The 17,814-nt window shown below is 51.1% G+C and overlaps 5 protein-coding genes across 5 annotated transcripts; 2 read left to right on the forward strand and 3 right to left on the reverse strand.

Annotated features, from left to right (window-relative positions):
• Nucleotides 1-5,000: 5,000 nt before the first annotated feature.
• JN550_008591 (uncharacterized protein) lies at nt 5,001-6,628 on the forward strand (the record flags this gene model as incomplete). The annotated part of the gene is made up of 4 exons (XM_049320569.1): nt 5,001-5,096; nt 5,158-5,480; nt 5,541-6,218; nt 6,280-6,628. 4 exons carry the CDS (start codon nt 5,001-5,003, stop codon nt 6,626-6,628), a joined length of 1,446 nt encoding a protein of 481 aa, XP_049169523.1.
• Nucleotides 6,629-7,114: 486 nt separating this feature from the next.
• JN550_008592 (uncharacterized protein) lies at nt 7,115-7,902 on the reverse strand (the record flags this gene model as incomplete). Its single annotated transcript, XM_049320570.1, has 2 exons — nt 7,115-7,717; nt 7,771-7,902. The coding sequence occupies 2 exons, from the start codon at nt 7,900-7,902 to the stop codon at nt 7,115-7,117; spliced, it is 735 nt and encodes a 244-aa protein (XP_049169524.1).
• Nucleotides 7,903-9,225: 1,323 nt separating this feature from the next.
• On the reverse strand, nt 9,226-10,552 carry JN550_008593 (uncharacterized protein; the record flags this gene model as incomplete). The annotated part of the gene is made up of 9 exons (XM_049320571.1): nt 9,226-9,300; nt 9,354-9,493; nt 9,550-9,643; nt 9,696-9,723; nt 9,775-9,910; nt 9,957-10,072; nt 10,129-10,342; nt 10,398-10,427; nt 10,489-10,552. The coding sequence occupies 9 exons, from the start codon at nt 10,550-10,552 to the stop codon at nt 9,226-9,228; spliced, it is 897 nt and encodes a 298-aa protein (XP_049169525.1).
• Nucleotides 10,553-12,810: 2,258 nt separating this feature from the next.
• JN550_008594 (uncharacterized protein) lies at nt 12,811-15,178 on the forward strand (the record flags this gene model as incomplete). The annotated part of the gene is made up of 3 exons (XM_049320572.1): nt 12,811-13,054; nt 13,154-13,489; nt 13,566-15,178. 3 exons carry the CDS (start codon nt 12,811-12,813, stop codon nt 15,176-15,178), a joined length of 2,193 nt encoding a protein of 730 aa, XP_049169526.1.
• A 263-nt stretch (nt 15,179-15,441) lies between these two features.
• Nucleotides 15,442-16,402, reverse strand: JN550_008595 (uncharacterized protein; the record flags this gene model as incomplete). Its single annotated transcript, XM_049320574.1, has 2 exons — nt 15,442-15,743; nt 15,793-16,402. 2 exons carry the CDS (start codon nt 16,400-16,402, stop codon nt 15,442-15,444), a joined length of 912 nt encoding a protein of 303 aa, XP_049169527.1.
• Between the last annotated feature and the right edge of the window lie 1,412 nt (nt 16,403-17,814).

The raw sequence follows: 17,814 nt of genomic DNA on the forward strand, positions 1-17,814 counted from the left end.
GGCGGTTGCTTGATAACAGCTAGGCAAAGCCATTCTTTGTCACCGTTCAGTTCTCCACTGTGCATGTGCATGTGCATATTGGTCGTTTACCCTCACTATAAGTGTTTGATGCCTCGGCAGAGACTCATGGCCTTTGCGTGGGTGCACAATACGAACCTATCTGTACGAGTTCTTCTAATCAGGTCGGTCAGGACCCTGAGCTTTGTAGGATCTTTGAAAACACTTACCTCTTGCCCGGAATACCAGGTCTCATACGTTATTGGCAGATATGACTGCGCTTCCCTTAGAGTGCGCTTCCCTTAGAGGGACCACGGCTGTTGATGTGGGGGGATCCCGCGGTAACATCGCGGTCAGATTAGCAGAACGGTTCCCTGAAGTGAAATTCGTTTTCCAGGACTTTCAAAAGGATATTCAGGGTGCAGAAGACGACATACCAAAGGGAGTCAACGCGTGTATCCGCTTCGGTGTGTGCGATCTTTTCGTCCCGCACACCATCCAAGCGGACGTGTACTTTCTCCGATTCCTCCATAATTGGTCTGACAAGTATTGGTAGGTATGCATGATAAGTTACGAGTTCGTCTAATATTTGCTAACGTGCATCTGTGCTTTGTATGCTCTCTTTGCAATGCATCATTGACTAGATTTGTTATCTTGGGAGACTTGCTTATCTGTCATACACATCTTTATCCTTAAAGCGTCTATTCCATCGTTGAAGGCCTTAAGAAGCTTCTGATGTTGGAAGCATATCTGCCAGAGCCCGGCAGTATTCCTTTATGGAAGGAACAAAGTCTTCGGTAGGACAAAATATTTCATTCTTTACCCTAGCAACTTTCGGTGGCGTTGATTGACAGAGCGGCCGACCCCAGTTTGACGACGCTTTTCAATGCTCGAGATAGAACCATTAGTGATTGGAAGGACCTGATCTCTCAGGCCGATGATAGATTTGTACTGGAAAGTGTGATTGAACTTGAAGGCTCGGCTCTTGCCATTCTGGAGGTGCATTGGGAGCGTTGAGGGACAGATAGTCATGCTTTCATTTTGCTTTATGGTCTTTTTAGTATGGCCATTGGGTGTGTACGTTAATTTTGACAGATTGGGCTTTTTCCTGTACTGTCAGCCCTGGAGACAGTCATATGCATGTAGTGATTACACGCTATGCTCATGGCCGGCCATGCACAATTCATATCTGCAGTAATGAAATAGTTCGTCCTTACAAAGTTACTACGCGCTATATCTCTGAAGTTTAATTTGATACGCAAGATGGCCTTCTACTCTCAGCTCCATACCTGGTTGGAAAACCTACTGGTGCAAATCTGCACACAGTCACACAGGATTAGTCACATAGGTACACAGGTAGGTGTTCACCCCCAAAGGGATGCAGGAGAAATGCAGGACATGGGAACAATGCCTAGTGAACCTCTGACGAGCTAGTTCCTAGAATTATGACATGTGCTGTGTGTAGGCGTTGTCTTTGTTCATTACCTTGTTGTCATTCTCGAGAGACATCTCGTTGAAACCAGGAAGGCTGATGGCTGGATGGGCCTCTGTGCTACAGCCAGGTTCCGGGGATATACTGAGGGGGATCCTAGATATAGTTACCCTCCCAGTCGTCTAACGGCTAGGCGAGATTTAGTCTTCACACTACCTACCACTTATTGTATATCTCCGATTGCACCTAATCTACCGTGTGTACGACAGCTGAGTCGTGACTCGTAAGTTGCGTCCATACTCGCACCATTGTTTCTCACACAGCAAGTCTTTCCCCCCAGTAGAAATGAGTAATCGACTATCATCGAGGCCGTGCTCCAGTCTTGATTCATATAAGATCAATGCGGCCGAAGTGAGGGAAGATGATATGCTGGAGGCGAGCCATGCTGCGTGCAGTCGTCCATCGTGGGACTATGGCGTATACAACTTCACAATTTCAGTAGAACCCTTTCCATCACTCGTGAATCTGACTCTGGAGCATATCAACTCTTAGAAGCCTCCAAGAAAATTGAACTGTCAGAGCCCAATCGTGGCCTACGTCACGATTTCGGGTCCAACTTCAAAGGTGCCGAGCACGACCCAGGAAAGCTGACGCACCGTCGGCAGCGCAGACAAGCTTTTGCCAAGCCCGCGCAACTCTCAATTGACAGCCCAGCAATGTTCTTAACTCCATCATACCCTGGGACGTTGAATTATTATGTGGTAATGATTTCAAGATTGAGCAGAGAAGAACCAATCAGCGCCCTCGCGCAATCTTTAGGACCAAATCAATTCGTCATCCACGAGCGCGACGCTAGCACTAACCGCGGCTCGTTAGTAGCCCCTCGTAGCGGGAACTAGGTAGGATCAGACGATCTGGGGGCGTCCCAGAGGGCTGGGCGAGGCGAGCTGTGAGAAGGGTCCTCTAGAGTACGGGTATTACGTACAAAGATATCATCGTGGTAGATATCAGATTCGCGAGGCTGATACTGCATCCCGTGTAGCCGCACAGCGAGATCTGCGTACAAGACGATAATTAGCATGATTGCCGTGGTTTGGTCTTGGGTGCAACGGTTGCATGCGAATCGCATTGCTGTAAGGGCCATCGTATTGGCACTACGTCTGCCAACCGCTTTAATGAGAAACTATCTAAACTACTGCCTGCTTGGGCCGCGATCGGTAGCCATCTCAATCAGCGCAACTCAAGCCAGCTCATCAGATCAGCTCCCCATTCAAATCTGCCGTGGTTGCCATAGCATGTCAATACGTGATCATAGCGACGTTCGTCTGTGCCGCGCAGTCCACAGGTCCATTCACGTCTTCTTCCTGGTGGTTCTTGCGAGGAACTGTGGGGTCGGAACCACAACTTGAAACATATGCAAGCAGTACGCACGACTGTTGCATCGCACGTGGGCTCTAACTACAGATAAATTAATCATCCCCAAGCTGGACAGGCTGCCGATCAAGCGATCAGACTCCACGGACAAGTCCTGAGTGCTCAGTGCAATTACCCTAGTAGATCGGGCAGTCCACCCATCGCTACGACGAAAGCCGCGCGCGCCGACGCGACCCTTCGGCTCACAGGCTTGTCAAGGGTAGGTAAGCATATCCCGTCTGGCTGGCTTTGACTGGCTTCCATGGTTCGACTCGTCTACGCTGGGGTCTTTGATCTCGGGTTCGTGGTAAGTTAAAGCCCCATCGTGATTGGGTCATTGATTTCCTTATCTCTGGGCGCGGTGGATCCGACGTCTTGGCAACTTAGCGAGATGTGGGCTTCATCTTCAGACTATAGAACAACCAATAAAACGGACGGAAATGGCGACTTCTTGGGATGGAAACGGGTTGTTGGGCGTGTGGTGGTATTTGAAATTTTCACAGTTTGCGCAGTCGTTCCGACACTACTACCAAGGCAGGCAGATCTGGCCCTTGAAAGCTCGCCTGTGGGCGCAAAATGTGAAGTCATGTAGTGACGGCCAGAACACTACGACAGGATGGCTTTGAGAGGGTGGTCAGTGCAATGTACCATATTACCACAAGGCTGAGTTCTTGTTCGCCCGTAGTCGGTACGTACTGTACCTACTGATTGTACTTTCGAGGGTTCGATAGCGCTAGAATGCCGGCACACTAGGGTAGTGCTGACGGATGCCACCGTTAAAGACACCCCAGCGCACGCATCGTATGGTTTACGGGTTTGTGACACCAACGCAATTTGTGTGAGATGAGCCGACCATTCACCCACTTGCCCGCCGTCCAGCACCTCTCAGTTGAATTTGAGCTCTACCAAACAGCAAGAATCTCACTAGACGTCGTGGTCTGGAAGCCTAAAGTTCAGTGGTAGTCGCCGTCCAGGATTTAGAATAAGCCGAGTGGACATGGTTGACCGGGATAACTAGTTGCTGGGCTGCACGCTTCTGGGTAATCCAGGGGCCCCACCAATCTATCGGCTGTCCGCCGAAGTGGAACGGGAAACAGCCAACATTCAGTAACCTACCTACAGTGAAATGCTTTGCAGTGCGATGCGTCAGCAAATAGTGGATGTGTACGGAGTACCAACGTAGTCGCTTCTCCACCTCGTCGCAATGTACAGAGGAGGAATACCCTATATTTACGTGCCACACATCCTTCTCTGGCCCTTCGCCAAAGGCTGCCCCGAGCGATTGATCCACTCATGTCCGCTTCTCGGCGCGTTATTCTGGCTGGGTGAAATCAATCTTATCGTCCATGGTGAGGCCTGTCCCAGTTAATTGGTGGTTGTCGTTGCGCCTCTTCCACTAGTCAGTCCGCCCCACGCTGCTCTCGTCCCGAATGCGCCCGCCAAGTTCTTGCACTGCGCCAAATGCATCTATGACTGCGTCCAAGACAGGACGGACCAGCTTGGACAGATCATTATCAGGTCTCGTGTTGTGATGACCGTACTGGATGTCTTAGCTGCGTTCCTTGGCTGATGAAGATGAAATGCATATCGTTGCCCAAGCCGGAGGTTGCTGCTTCGTAGGACCGCCTGCCAAGCCAACTAGCCCCCAGCTGGTTTCGATGTCGATGGGCTCTTGCAGCTCCCCAAACCCTGGGCTTGCAGGCTGCAGCAAGGCGGTCCGGGGACCGTTGCTGTCTGTGGTCTTATCAAGGGGGGCCCACTAGCTAATACTAATGGTCAGCTCTCATGGAAATTTGAGCCTACCGTACCGGGGGGGAGTATCCGTCCGAATCACGCACCCTTCGAACCTTGGGACTGGGGGCCACAGCTACCTTGCGACATACCTACCATCTTGGTACTGCTCTCGTCTGATCGGGGGTCCCCTCGCATGGGCGAGGCTATTAGCTTCCCTGTCATATTTAGCCTACACACGTCCCCCAGCTGATTGTTGTTGATCTCCCTCGCCCTCCTTTCTTTTCGTGCAACCTTGGTAGCCTCGAAGTGCTTGACACCTTGAGCAAGTGTCTCAAAAGAAGGTCAAGACATTGCTTCTTCTCATCCCTCCACCCGAAGCTCTGCTTCCTCACTGTGAGCGGCAGCTTACCCGGAATCTTACACCATGTCGGCCAGTCTGTACGTGACGCCGTACCCTGAGAATGACACCATTCCCACGGGGGGTGATTCGCTCACCCAAGACTTGAACGTCTACTATGAGGTACGTCGTTAGGTTCTGTTAGAAGACTGCTCGGCGGCCATCACTAACGATTCTCGTCTAGAGTGGTGACTTTGCGTGGATTCTGACTTCGTCGGCCCTCGTGCTGCTCATGATCCCCGGCGTCGGCTTCTTCTACTCTGGACTTGCCCGCCGCAAGTCTGCCCTCTCCTTGATATGGCTGTCGATGATGTCGGTCGCGTTAGTCATGTTCCAATGGTTCTTCTGGGGCTACAGTCTGGCATTCTCCCACACAAGCACCAACCCCTTCATTGGTGATCTCTCCAACTTTGGCCTCAAGGATACGCTTGCTGCCCCCTCCGTCGGAAGCACCAAGATCCCCGATCTTCTCTTTTGTCTATTCCAGGGAATGTTCGCTGCTATTACGTGAGTGGCCGACAGCTGCAGTTGCCCGTGGCTTGGTGTATCAGCTAACATACAAAACAGCCCGGCTCTTGCCATTGGTGCCGCAGTTGACCGTGCTCGCATGCTGCCCTGCATCGTCTTTATGCTGATCTGGTCGACAATCGTCTACGACCCCATTGCCTACTGGACTTGGAACTCGACGGGCTGGTCGTTCATCATGGGCGGACTTGACTTTGCCGGTGGTACCCCGGTCCACATTTCGTCTGGTGCTGCCGCCCTGGCCTACTCCCTGATGCTCGGGAAGCGAACGGGGTACTCCAAGGCTGCCGGTCTCCCATACCGACCCCACAACGTCACTCACGTCATCCTCGGCACAGTTTTCCTCTGGGTCGGCTGGTTCGGTTTCAACGGCGGCTCTGCTCTCGCTGCCAACCTGCGTGCCGTTATGGCCTGCATTGTTACCCACATCGCCGCATCTGTTGGTGGCATCACTTGGTGTCTTCTTGACTACCGTCTGGAGAAGAAATGGTCTGCTGTCGGTTTCTGCTCTGGAGCGATTGCCGGCCTCGTTGCCATTACCCCTGGTTCCGGTTACGTTGCCCCCTGGGCCGCTGTTGTTTTTGGAGTTGTCGGTGGTATCGGCTGCAACTTTGCTACCAAGCTCAAGTTCCTGACTGGTATTGATGATGCGCTTGATATTTTTGCCGTCCACGGTATTGGTGGCATGATCGGAAACACCCTGACTGCCTTCTTCGCTGCGTAAGTTGTGCCCCGCGCTTTGCAAGAACAAAAGGGAGAAGCCGATGCTAACTCTTTATAGTGACTATATTGCTCACCTTGACGGATTCACTGAGATCCCCGGTGGATGGGTCAACCACAACTGGGTTCAGCTTGGATACCAGATCGCCGATAGCGTTGCCGGCTTTAGCTACTCCTTCGTCATGACCTGCATCATTTTGTTCATCATGAACTTCATCCCTGGCCTCAGCCTCCGTGTCTCTCCCGAGGAGGAGGATATTGGTCTGGATGATGGACAGATTGGCGAATTTGCCTATGACTACGTTGAGCTCCAGCGCCACACCAGCGATATTGCACCTGTGGAGAGTCTCTCTGGCGACAACCAGAACTCTCTGAAGGGAGGTGAGAAGAGCCCCGGCGAGGTGGTCTAAGTGCTACCAGCATCAGTATACTTGAAACTGTTTCGTTTAAAGAACCACCCGGTGGAAGCGCGCAGACTTGCATGGTCAAGCCTTGAAAAGAGATATGATTGCTGGGTCATCTCGTTGGATTAGACGCCTTGACAACACTCTATATACCCCTTTAATTACCAACTTGGTTATATGAAAGTCCTATCTTATATGCTGTAAATTGACGCAAAAATAGATGGCACGGTGTCTCAAGCAACAATTGCGTGAACCAGTCCTGGTGATAAAAAGTATGTTGCACTCAGGACAACCTGCACTGCTAAGCGCGGCAAGCAAGTCGAAGTTTAGTCTGGATCAAGTGTTACCCGAATCGTCTCAGGTTACGGCTATGGTTGTTCACTGGTCAGAACACAGGATTCTATTCCAATCTCTGCAGTGAGACTACATAACTAAACCGTGGCTACCACTTTCTGAAAACTCGGCATGCAACGAATGTCGGCAGGTTGGTGGCTACTTATCCAGTCCAGCCTTATCGCCGATCCGATACGTTACTCCTCCTGCCCTCTGCCCCAAGGGTTGGAAGCATGCTTGGCCCCGAACTTCGATGTCATCGATAGCTAGAATCGTGATGGGGGTCAGAAGAAAGTCGAGCAAGCCCCCAAGGCTCCCGGTCAGGACATTGATGCTGCATTGGGACAATGAGCTGAATTCGGGGCCGAATGTTCCCGTATTGAAAGTGGTCGACAACAACGTGTCTGGGGTAAACGAAAATACTTGTGTGTAGATTTGGGAAGACCCGTAGACGTTGCAAGTAAATTGGAATGTACAGCTGACAGGGAGCTCGACCGCTGTCAGCAGGGACTGAGCGATGCAAGCGTAGCGAAATTTGTTCAGTTTGAAAGCATTGGCATTATTGAAGGTTGGGGTCAGGATGCCATTGTTAGTGCTCGGTGCGACGTAAATGTCATTGGGCAGGCTAGGGGGTTGAGCATTCGACAGAGTGCCAATGTTCGCGTAGGCCATGTTCGTATATGTCAAGTATATTCCAGTGGGGACAGGGCCCAAGACGCCGTTCAAGTTTGGGAGGAGAGGAATCACGTTGGCGGCGTCAAACTTGCAAGTCAGCATCGGAACGTTCCAAAAAGACTCGGTGCGTAGGTTCCTACCGTGTCAGTCACCTGTGACAGGCCAATGCAGACAGCACGTTCTTGCAGCGCACGATCATCAACATGGTGCTCTTCCAACGGCACGCAGAAAGAAAGTGTCGCCAATGCGAGAGTATACAGTAGAGAAAGCATCTTGCTCCAGTCTTCCCAACTATACAAACTGTGGCGGCACCGAGCATTGATAATGGAGGCCGCGTTTGAGCTCTTATAGCAACTTTTCCAGTGGCTGGCACGTTTGATGTCTGATGCAGGTCTTGGAATGTAGGAGACTTGGCTAGTCTCCAGCGCCTGTAGATTACCTCTGCCAACGGGCAAGATGAGACATGAGGGATTTACCTGACAAACATTATGTCATATGATCCATTCCGTGCAGCCACAAAACTGAAAACAAGACTTTGATATCGTTCCCAACGAATAGACAGATATCTTGACAGATTGAGCGATTTATTAGGTCTAAGGTAAGTTGATTGGGAGAGATTGAGCGTCGGGCTAGACAGCTCGTGTTGCCAAGGTACCACTGTTCTCATGTTGTCACATTCTTCGAAGTTCAAGTCGGTAAGCATACTCCGGCAACATTCAAGACAACACTGTTACTTTTAGATTACGTACAGGGGCAGGTTTGTCACTTTGCTCTTCCATTCAGCTGAAGCTTGTGGATGAGACAGCCGAGCCAGACAAAAGTTGTATTAATCCTCTCCAGTAGATTCACCTGATGACCAACCGGCAATTGACACCTATAAAGCTGCTAAAATGGTGACTGTAAATTTATGTAAGCTGAAATATCTGGCTAGAATGAGAGATCAAAAACGCTAAAGGCCTTCGACACATCGCTAGAGGCCGCCGGTCTCACATCAGAAAAGACACATGGCAAGTGAATTGAACACCACGGAGAACGACGAGCGCGGGTTGCTGGGGAGCGCTCTTAGGGCAATTTATGTAGCCCTACGGAAGCGACTCTCAAAGTTCTCTATTACCATAGATAGTAGCAACTAGATCAATAGATGCCATGAAGAAGGGCGCGGGTACGGGATTTCATCTCAACAAGCTCTAAGATCAGCGGGACCACCCTCGAGTGTACAGGGTGATGCCATCTGTAGAATCCAATGCTCCCCTCGCAAAGGAGATTGGGCTTGAGACTTCTAAAGTAAGGAACGGGACATAACTCTTGCTCCGAATGCTGGAACAGGAGCTTTCCTCGGCCAACGCCTCATATTCGTCTATGATCAGAGTCCGCCAGCCGTTTATGGAAGGCTAATTTATAAACTTTTCTTATAGATACGGACTTGCGATGGCTGAAGGACAGAGCGTGTAACAAATGGCTATAAATATCGGTTACATGCCTTCTATGAGTGCGGTTTTCTAGGTTCTGGAACGAGTGAGCTAAATTGATAGAACAGATGAAATCTTCCATGGTAGTCGAACCCCTTCCACACAAACAAATGATCACGCACAATTCTATAGAGTAAATCCACCGTCAACTGGTATGATAGCTCCGGTAATATAATCATTGGTGGCAAGTGTCAGTACAACCTGGTATCGTGTTAGTTGGGTCCTCATGGGATAGGCGCCTCTTGTAGGCTTACACTGGCAAGCTCCTCAGCTGACCCCATGCGGGTGACTTTGGCACCCATGCTCTGCATAAACTGGCGAAACCCTTCTTGTTCGTATGTATTTTGATTGTTATCGTCCGAAGGCCCGGCGGTCATCTCGCTTGGGAAGTATCCTATCGAATGACCCATTAGCAGTCGGAAGAGAGCCAGTACGAGTCAACTTGCTTACCAGGAGCAATGGCATTGACACGTATGTTTATGTTTTCGTTCCTGAGTTCATAGGCCATTTGTCTCGTGAGGTGATTCAACGCGGCCTTGCTGACCTTGATAGAGGTTAGTATGACGGAAAAGCGGGAGCGGGTATGATATTACTACATTATACGAATACTGGCTGTTCTGGCTTCTACGACCGGCATTAGTATTCAGAGCTCATGTAGAGTGGGGGTTGACTCACAGGGTGATCATTCCCGAACTGGAAGAAATGTTGATCACGCTTCCGGCTTTGCCTGTTGTGCTTTTTTGGGCCTTGGCAAGCAATGGAACAAATGCTGCTGTGACCAGGTACGGAGCGGTGCTGTTTGTGAGGAATGCTGAGTCTCGTTAGACATGGAAGCCAGTAGATGACTGACTGCTTACCCCTCTGCCAACCGTCCTCTATGCCTTCGTCAAACATTGCCTTGCCGTAAGCCTCAGGACCATCCTGAGGCTTTGCGCTTGGTCGTCCTGCCCAGACTCCAGCATTGTTGACCAGACTACATAGCATCAACTCAACATGGTATACTCAATCGGGATATAACATCGTACGTACACGTTGATGTGGCTCTCCTGCTGGGAAATCCTTTCCACCGCGTTTGTGATACTTTCCTTGGACGTCACATCCATTGCCAACGGCACTATAGCACCACCACCGGAACCAAGCCTCTCGGCAGTACCATGAACACGCGCGGTGGTCTCGAGCACATCGGTACGGCGGCCGGTTATATACACCTTGGCTCCATTAGAAGCAAGTGCTTGCGTGATCACTGCGGAGATGATGAGACCAGCCCCTCTTCGGTCAGGCGTCTGCGATTCACTCACTTAGTCCGATGCCTGTTCCGCCGCCCGTCACTAGAAACCCACAAGTCAGTTTTCAGGTTTATTCAGAAGCGACAATGCCAATCTCACTCACCGACGGCTACCCATCCTTTCAGGCAAAACAGGGAGGTAGCGGAAAGGGGGTGAGAGGATGCCATGGCTTCCAAGTGTGAACCCCGCTAGATTTCCTCAAAAAGGAGGTAACGACTCAAATGGAACCCGACAACGAAAGTTTGAGTCTAAAATCTCAGCATCAAAAGATGGCATGCAAGTAAAGGAGTGTGTGTATGACATTCTCAGCATGGTGCTTCTTAAATAGGGCGGTTTCATCCGCAGATACCCCGCACCAATCACGCACATTTTTGAAAACACGAAATAGGGGCTACGCCGCACCGATACGGGCCAAATCATTAGTGACGCAGAAAAAGGGTATGTAGCTGTTATATGATTGACGAATATACCCACGACCCTCAAATTGACGGAAGCCACAACGTCCGTGGCTCGATATCGTTTTGCGTCAGCCGCTGGCTACGCTCATCCCATCTGCCCCGGCTTGAAGACCTGTCGTCTTGCCGCCCGTGGACCCTGCGGTGTCTCTGTGTAGCCAATAAGCCATAACTAATCGGAAGGTTAGGAGTACTTGCACCATTATTGTCCTCGTGGTCTGGTGTTGTGGCCAGTAGCAGAGTTTTGATTCGCCCTAGAAGGATGCGAACCATCGATCACATTCCTGTTCGCCCTCTTTGATGATTCAAATATAACGTAAAACAGGCATCTACCTTAGCGGCGTCACCAGCCTGAACATTTGCCGCCCATACCCGGTCTTGGGACTGCATAGTACCAACCTGAAGAGAAATCCCACAGATTGGCCGCGAAGATGTTCAAGAAGAGCTTCTGGCGAGAGCAGGAAGACAAAATGTCGATCAACCATGAGAAGAAGCGGCTTTTTTGGATGTTGTAATCGTGGGCAAAGGGAGACTCTTTCTTCGCTACCAGGTTAAACCAACCTTTACCACGGTCAGATTATCCCCGTCGGCAGTATTGAGAAAGACCGGCATAGCTTCAGATGAACATCGCAGAAGTGTACTGTTGAGGTGGTTCTCACTTGACTCTTGAATGCTCTAAACGCTGATGTATTAGTAGACGCAAATTTATAGATTCGTCCGAACCAACACAATTCAGGGGCAAAGATAAGACTTGCAGGCAGCATTTGAACAGGCTCGCAAGGTACAGACGGTATAGTTCTGGAAAGGCGTTGCCCTTGCTTGAAACCAGGACAAGGGCGATTGCTCGAAATTATGCTGGGATATTCCATGAGCAGAAGTCCAGAACAAGGGTGACTAGAAGTGGTGCAAACTTACTTTATATCATTTCCAAACCATTGAAGGCCCTTGTGTAACGTGTGAAGCTGATACCACTAGTAACATCTAAAGTGGGATGAAGAAAAAGGGGCACCCTATAGAGTTCCCATTCGTACGGTTCCCATAGAAAGCCTTCCACAGCCACTGCTGCCAAGATTTGTGGAAAAGGAACGAATCGAGCGCTGTTCATCATCTGGTTTGACCAGCACAGCCCTTTGCCTAGGTTATCCTCATCTGATTGCCGTAATGCGGCCTAAAGATCTGATTTCGCTCAGGCTCGATGCCGTGAGCCGTAGACTTCCCACGCCGGAGTTAAGACCAGGGCCCACTCGGAATACTATAGCGCCAAGCACCGTCGTGACGGATGTGCCGAACGGCCGGTAGGCTGAGCTTCACAACATCGCGAAAGCGTATCGCCGTACGTCGTAGATCTGGTTGAGGTGCACGCGCAGACTCAAGGACTCTGCATTCGACATTTGCCTCTATTTCGCCGTGGAAGTAATTGCGGCATGAACTGCCACCTCACTCCAAGGCTCTACGTTGCCTCGAGGGGGGTCAGGCGCCGTGTTCCGCGAGGCCGCCGTGCCGAGTTCCGGTTTTGTGGGGCTGTCAGACCACACGCTGCCATCTCGGCATCTTTTTCCTGTGAACCAAGTGCACTGGAGGAGGTACACCAAACAGGCTCGTCATAGTATGGTAAAGGGAAATTTTCATAGTTGAAAATGGTCAGTGGTCCGAATATAGTTTAAACACATTTAACTCTTGTCGGTAATACACAATAGACTATCAGATGTAATGCCTACGTCCGCAGTGATGCGATTTACTTAGCCTTAACCACAGAGTATCGCAGCCAAACATCAACTGTTAGACGGGGCGCGGGGACCCCAGACGAACAAGGCAAGGAGCTGAGTCCTCAGCAGCTCAGCACTCTGGGCAGACTGGGGTGCCTTGGTACATGCACAGTTGCGTTCGGGATCGGCGTGTTAAAACTACGCAGCCCCCCATAGATGCCGACTAGTCGTGGGACTACTTTCTCTTTTTGTCTCACCTCTACTATGTCGTCGCACCGGTACCCCGAGGAGGTGCCTCCGGACGTCGCCCCGGTGGCAAATGTCCCCGACTTGGAGCTACCCATCGAAGACGAGAAGTTTGACAATGTCATCCGAGGAGTCGTGGATCTTTACCAACCTCTGCCCCCTGTAGAGGATGCGCCGGAAGAGCAGAACCCGTTGACGATACGAGCACTAGTAGTTGGGATCGTTCTGGGTTCGCTCGTAAACGCGTCCAACATCTACCTTGGTAAGACTACCACGCTGTTCTTCCAAAGCAAAGGGGAATTGATACGGCCGCTCTGGTGTTTTACGATTTACAGGACTTTAATCTGACTGGAGAAAATAGGCCTCAAGACAGGCTTCCTGTTTGGTGCTTCCATGTTTGGCGCCATCTTCGGGTTCGGTATCGTCAAACTGCTCACCAAGATCTTTCCGAATGTCGCGGTCTTGGGAGGACCATTCGGTCCCAAGGAGAACTCGATTATACAAGCGACGGCAGCTGGAGCTGGAGGGTTGGGAGGATTGTTTACCGCAGCGCTCCCTGCCATGTATCAGCTCGACCTCATGTCGGAGAATCCCATTGACGATTTCCCAAAAATCCTCACCCTGACACTTGTTTGCTCATTCTTCGGACTGTGCCTTGCCATACCACTGCGAAAGTTCTTTATTGTGAACATGGCACGTGAGTTGAGGCTGGTGTTTCCCACGCGTAAGGACATACAACCCCCCCTACCTGACACTCTTTAACGTGGAATTAGCAACTGCTGCGGCTGTCACCATCCAGTCAATGCATGCAGCTCATAGCAACGCCGCCGATGCGATGAAACGGATCAAGGCACTTGGCTACACGTTTCTGGCTGCTTTCACGCAGCGCGTCGTGTCTTACTACGCAGTCGGTATCTTGTACGACTGGCACGTGTTTACGTGGTTCTTCATCTGGGGAAACTACAACAACGCGGCGATCCAAGTAGAGAACTGGGGTTGGCTGATCGAATGGACACCGGCGTTCATCGGCAGCGGCATGCTTGTTGGCATGAACACTGCCGTGTCTCTTTTCTGCGGCACCTTGTTCGCCTGGGGCATCCTCGGCCCAATCCTGGTGCACTACGGCATCTGCGCCGGGCAGGATCTGGCCCCTGAAAGCGAGAGGTGGCACGCATACGTCACTTTCGCATCCATGACTGATGTCGACCAGGCCGGATACGTTCCTTCGCCACGGTACTGGTTCCTCTGGCCGGGGGTTGCCGTGCTCGTCTGTTACTCACTGGCAGAGCTCCTCGTTCATTGGCGGATATTCTACCACGGTTTGAAGTATGCTTGGAAAAATACCAAGGCGATCGATTTCATGAAGAAGAAGGGCGGCCGAAGCCGGACATATCTTCAAAGCCAGCCAAAGCGACAAGCAGTCTTCGACGAGAATATCTTCCGCGAGGATCCCGCCAAGGATGAAGACCAGGTCCCCGCGTGGATCTGGGGAGGGGGCGCCTTGGCCATGACTGTTGTCGCTTGCATCATTTCCGAGACTCAATTCAGCGTCAACGCCGGGCTTGCCATACTGGCGTCGATATTCGCTGTCATCTTTGCCTTCCTGGGGATCCACGGCGCAGGCGTTACGGACATTGCTCCACTCACGGCTAGTGCCAACGCCAGCCAGCTCGTGTTTGGCGGCATCACGTCCGGCCAGGGGCTGACGATCCCACAAGCTCAGAGCGTGAACCTCATTGCTGGTAGTATCGCATCGGGTGCTGCTGAGATGTCTCAGGAGCTGACCTCGGACTTCCGAACTGGCTTTCTATTGAGAACACCGCCGAAGAAGCAATTCTACGCCCAAGCAATTGGTGCTGTCGTGGCAATGTTTCTTGCCCCTGGTGTCTTTGTACTGTTTATGTCGGCCTACCCGTGCATTATCCGTCTGGATGAGCACCGGACCTGTGCTTTCTCCGCGCCTTCAGTCTCAGCGTGGCGGGCAGTCGCTCAGGCAGTCACCGGCGACCTCGACCTCCCCCTGTCGTCCGGCATCTTCGCCTGCGTATTGGGGGCCATTACTATCGTCCAAGTGATATTGAAGCACATACTCCTCGTTGGCGGTAGACAAAAGTACCGTGAGTACCTGCCCAACTGGATGGCCATTGGTATCGCCTTCGTCATCCCACAGACCGTCTATAGTACCGCGACACTCATGGGGGCCGTAGCCAGTTGTGTGTGGATGAAGAAGAAACGCATCAGCTACGAGACCTATTGCTATGCTGTTGCTGCGGGCTTGATTGCGGGTGAGGGCTTGGGCGGAGTTGTCGGCGCTGCCCTTCAGCTCGGTGGCGTCGGCGGTAGCGTATATGGTACTCAGGTTGGATGTCCATTGGACTCATGTTAGATGGACCAGCGTAGTAGGACATAATATCCACGACTCCATAATGGGATAACCGGTGTTACAGCATAGAAAGAGTGCGTCTAGTATAAAAATCCTCGCTGTCATGGATACATTGCGCGTCTCTCCGATGCCAGCTCACTAGTTTGCCATGCCGGCTTGTGACAGTGACATGCAGCCTCAAAGTTTTAAGCGCTTTCAACCAGCAACTTCTCCGTACCGGTCAACCGGCCCCAGACCATTAAAACCAGGTACTACTCGTCTGATACCTAGAAGAGCATCAGACCCACGGCTATTGCGACAGATACTGCGATAACTGGAGAGGCACGAGGAAGTGACTGCGATGACGATGTGTTGGTCCCTGACACCGCTTCGTTGGCTCTGATGCACGTCAACTGCACAGTCGGCTTCTGATCACCAGAAACGTGGGCCCGGATGTTCCATCCCCAAACGACGAGCACTGGCCACTCTGTTCTCACTGCAGCATCATAGGCTGTAGTGTTGCTGGAATCGTGGGCGTCAGATGCGGTGGCGAAAATCTCCGTTCCGTTCGCGTAACTGATTGGAAACTCTGCCTGGTTGTTCAGAAACGAGGTCACATAATCTGGGAAATCGCTTACGTTGAGTGGTCAGATTCCCAGAATTAAAAGCGCTGCCACAGCTTGCAGGGTCAGGTGGAAGCCTATAGCAGTCTTGATTCTCCGCAAATTTATCTGCGAAGGCCTGCTGCAGATCCGATATACACTGAGAACTGAACCCGCTGCAGGTCCCATTGTCGGCCGTTGAGGGATCTACTTGCGGTCCGTTTGAAACAACCGTAACGCAGATCTTCCACGGGGTGTCCAGTGTTGTGCTCTGATCCGAGTCGATATTGTTGACAACATCTCTAGGCGCTTGCAGAAATATACTGGTGCCCGTGAACACCTGGCCGCTCCCATTGCCTGGGTTCAATGTCTCTGAGTCCGGTATGCCGCTGCTCACATTGACGGATAGCCTCCAGCCATCTATTGTTTGGCTTGAATAGTTCTTTGAGATGTCAAAGCCAGAAACGGGAAAACTGCCTGTTGAGTTAGGCTTGGCAAGATTGCGTTGCCATGTTGCTTGATCGAATTGCACAGCATTGCCTTGAACTATAGTTCCCTGTTTCGGCCAGCCTTGGAGGGCTTGGCACCCAAGAAACCCAGAGCAGAGTGCCGCTAAAGATGCCGACCTGAATACTGAAGCCCACATGGTAGCTTATAAGTTGCAAGAGATGCATCAACCATGGGAATCGTCTTGAACCTTGGTCGACCGAAGTAAAGGAGTTATTAGAAAGTTGCGGAAACCGCAGTACTCTTGCATCCCTCAGAGCGCACATCAGGGGTCTCTTGAACCCGTGATGGGATGACGTTGTTCCATCAGCACCCTGTGGCCCACGAAATGGCCCTCCAGCTGTCAAGGTTGCATCCCTGAAGCATGTCTCTTGCGGCAAGGGGGAGAGAGCGGATCTACGACAGGTTGGCTGCGGGGAAGTCTGGGGAAAGCCCCCCTGAATGAATGCGGGGGCTGATGCTGGGTCGTTTCATCTCCTGGTGTGTCTGTCAACCCTTCAATGGCTGACTGGTTGCATGCAACTAAAGCAGATCGACATATTTGTTGGTCATTCGGAAGTTATGCATGAGTAATTCCCTGATTCTACCAAGTTTTGACCAAGAATTCGGCTGCGGATCTGCCGACTGACTATCAAATGCCGAGCCTTGGATTACCGACAAGGTGACTGCACACAGAAATGACGGGCTTTTGGATTTCGAAACATCTCCGGCCACGACAAATACCACTCACAGGAGCCAGGTCGCTCTCATTGGCTGTAAGTTTTCGAGACAAAAGTATCCAGGACTGACTGTCAAATGGGGTATTTGAACATGAGCAGGATCACCGTGGTTGGACGACAGTATTAGGCTTCGATCATCCTTCAGTTTGAGTTTCGTTGGATAGCCTATGATATCTAGGTGGCTGACCTGATCATGGGCAGTATAGCGTGCCCAGTCTCGTGAAGTGTGTTTGCGCAAGTATGCAGGCTGTTATAAAGCATAGTTACGCATCAACAACCAAACATATCTTATTCTATAGACCGATGGGGCGTGTTTGCTAGACGAGCACAGCGTTTTCGCATGGGCAGAACATGTAGGTATCAAACGCGCACGAGCGATCGTGAACAGCGTGTGCTGCAATGTGTTGTATTGCATTGTATCATCAGTGAATTTCCAATCACTAAATTCTATCAAAACAATTGGTATCTATCAAGGCAGACCCGCCCGAGGCTACGCGTTTGAACAGTCCCAATGCCAAGTGAGTGACCGGATGCAAGTAAGTTGCAACTTGGATCCTGCACTCATTTGCAATGGAACCAAGGGTCTAAGAATTCTGACGCTGAATAACTTCTAGTAGTGTCCATACAGTCGCCAATCTCAGACTATTAATGAACCTAGAAGATCCAGATGATCTAGCCACCCTTGTCTTTGAAGAGGGTGGGCATTCAGCAATGACCGGAGCAGGTTGGACCCTAGTTTGCGCTGCTAGAGCATAGCCACCTCTAGCATAACCTCACTGGACGGACCACGCCAACACACTCCAGCTGCATATAGCAGTTGACGCTGGTGCTG

Source organism: Neoarthrinium moseri, assembly GCF_022829205.1.
Source record: "Neoarthrinium moseri strain CBS 164.80 chromosome Unknown scaffold36_Wmoseri_CBS_16480, whole genome shotgun sequence".
Lineage (NCBI taxonomy): Eukaryota > Fungi > Ascomycota > Sordariomycetes > Amphisphaeriales > Apiosporaceae > Neoarthrinium > Neoarthrinium moseri.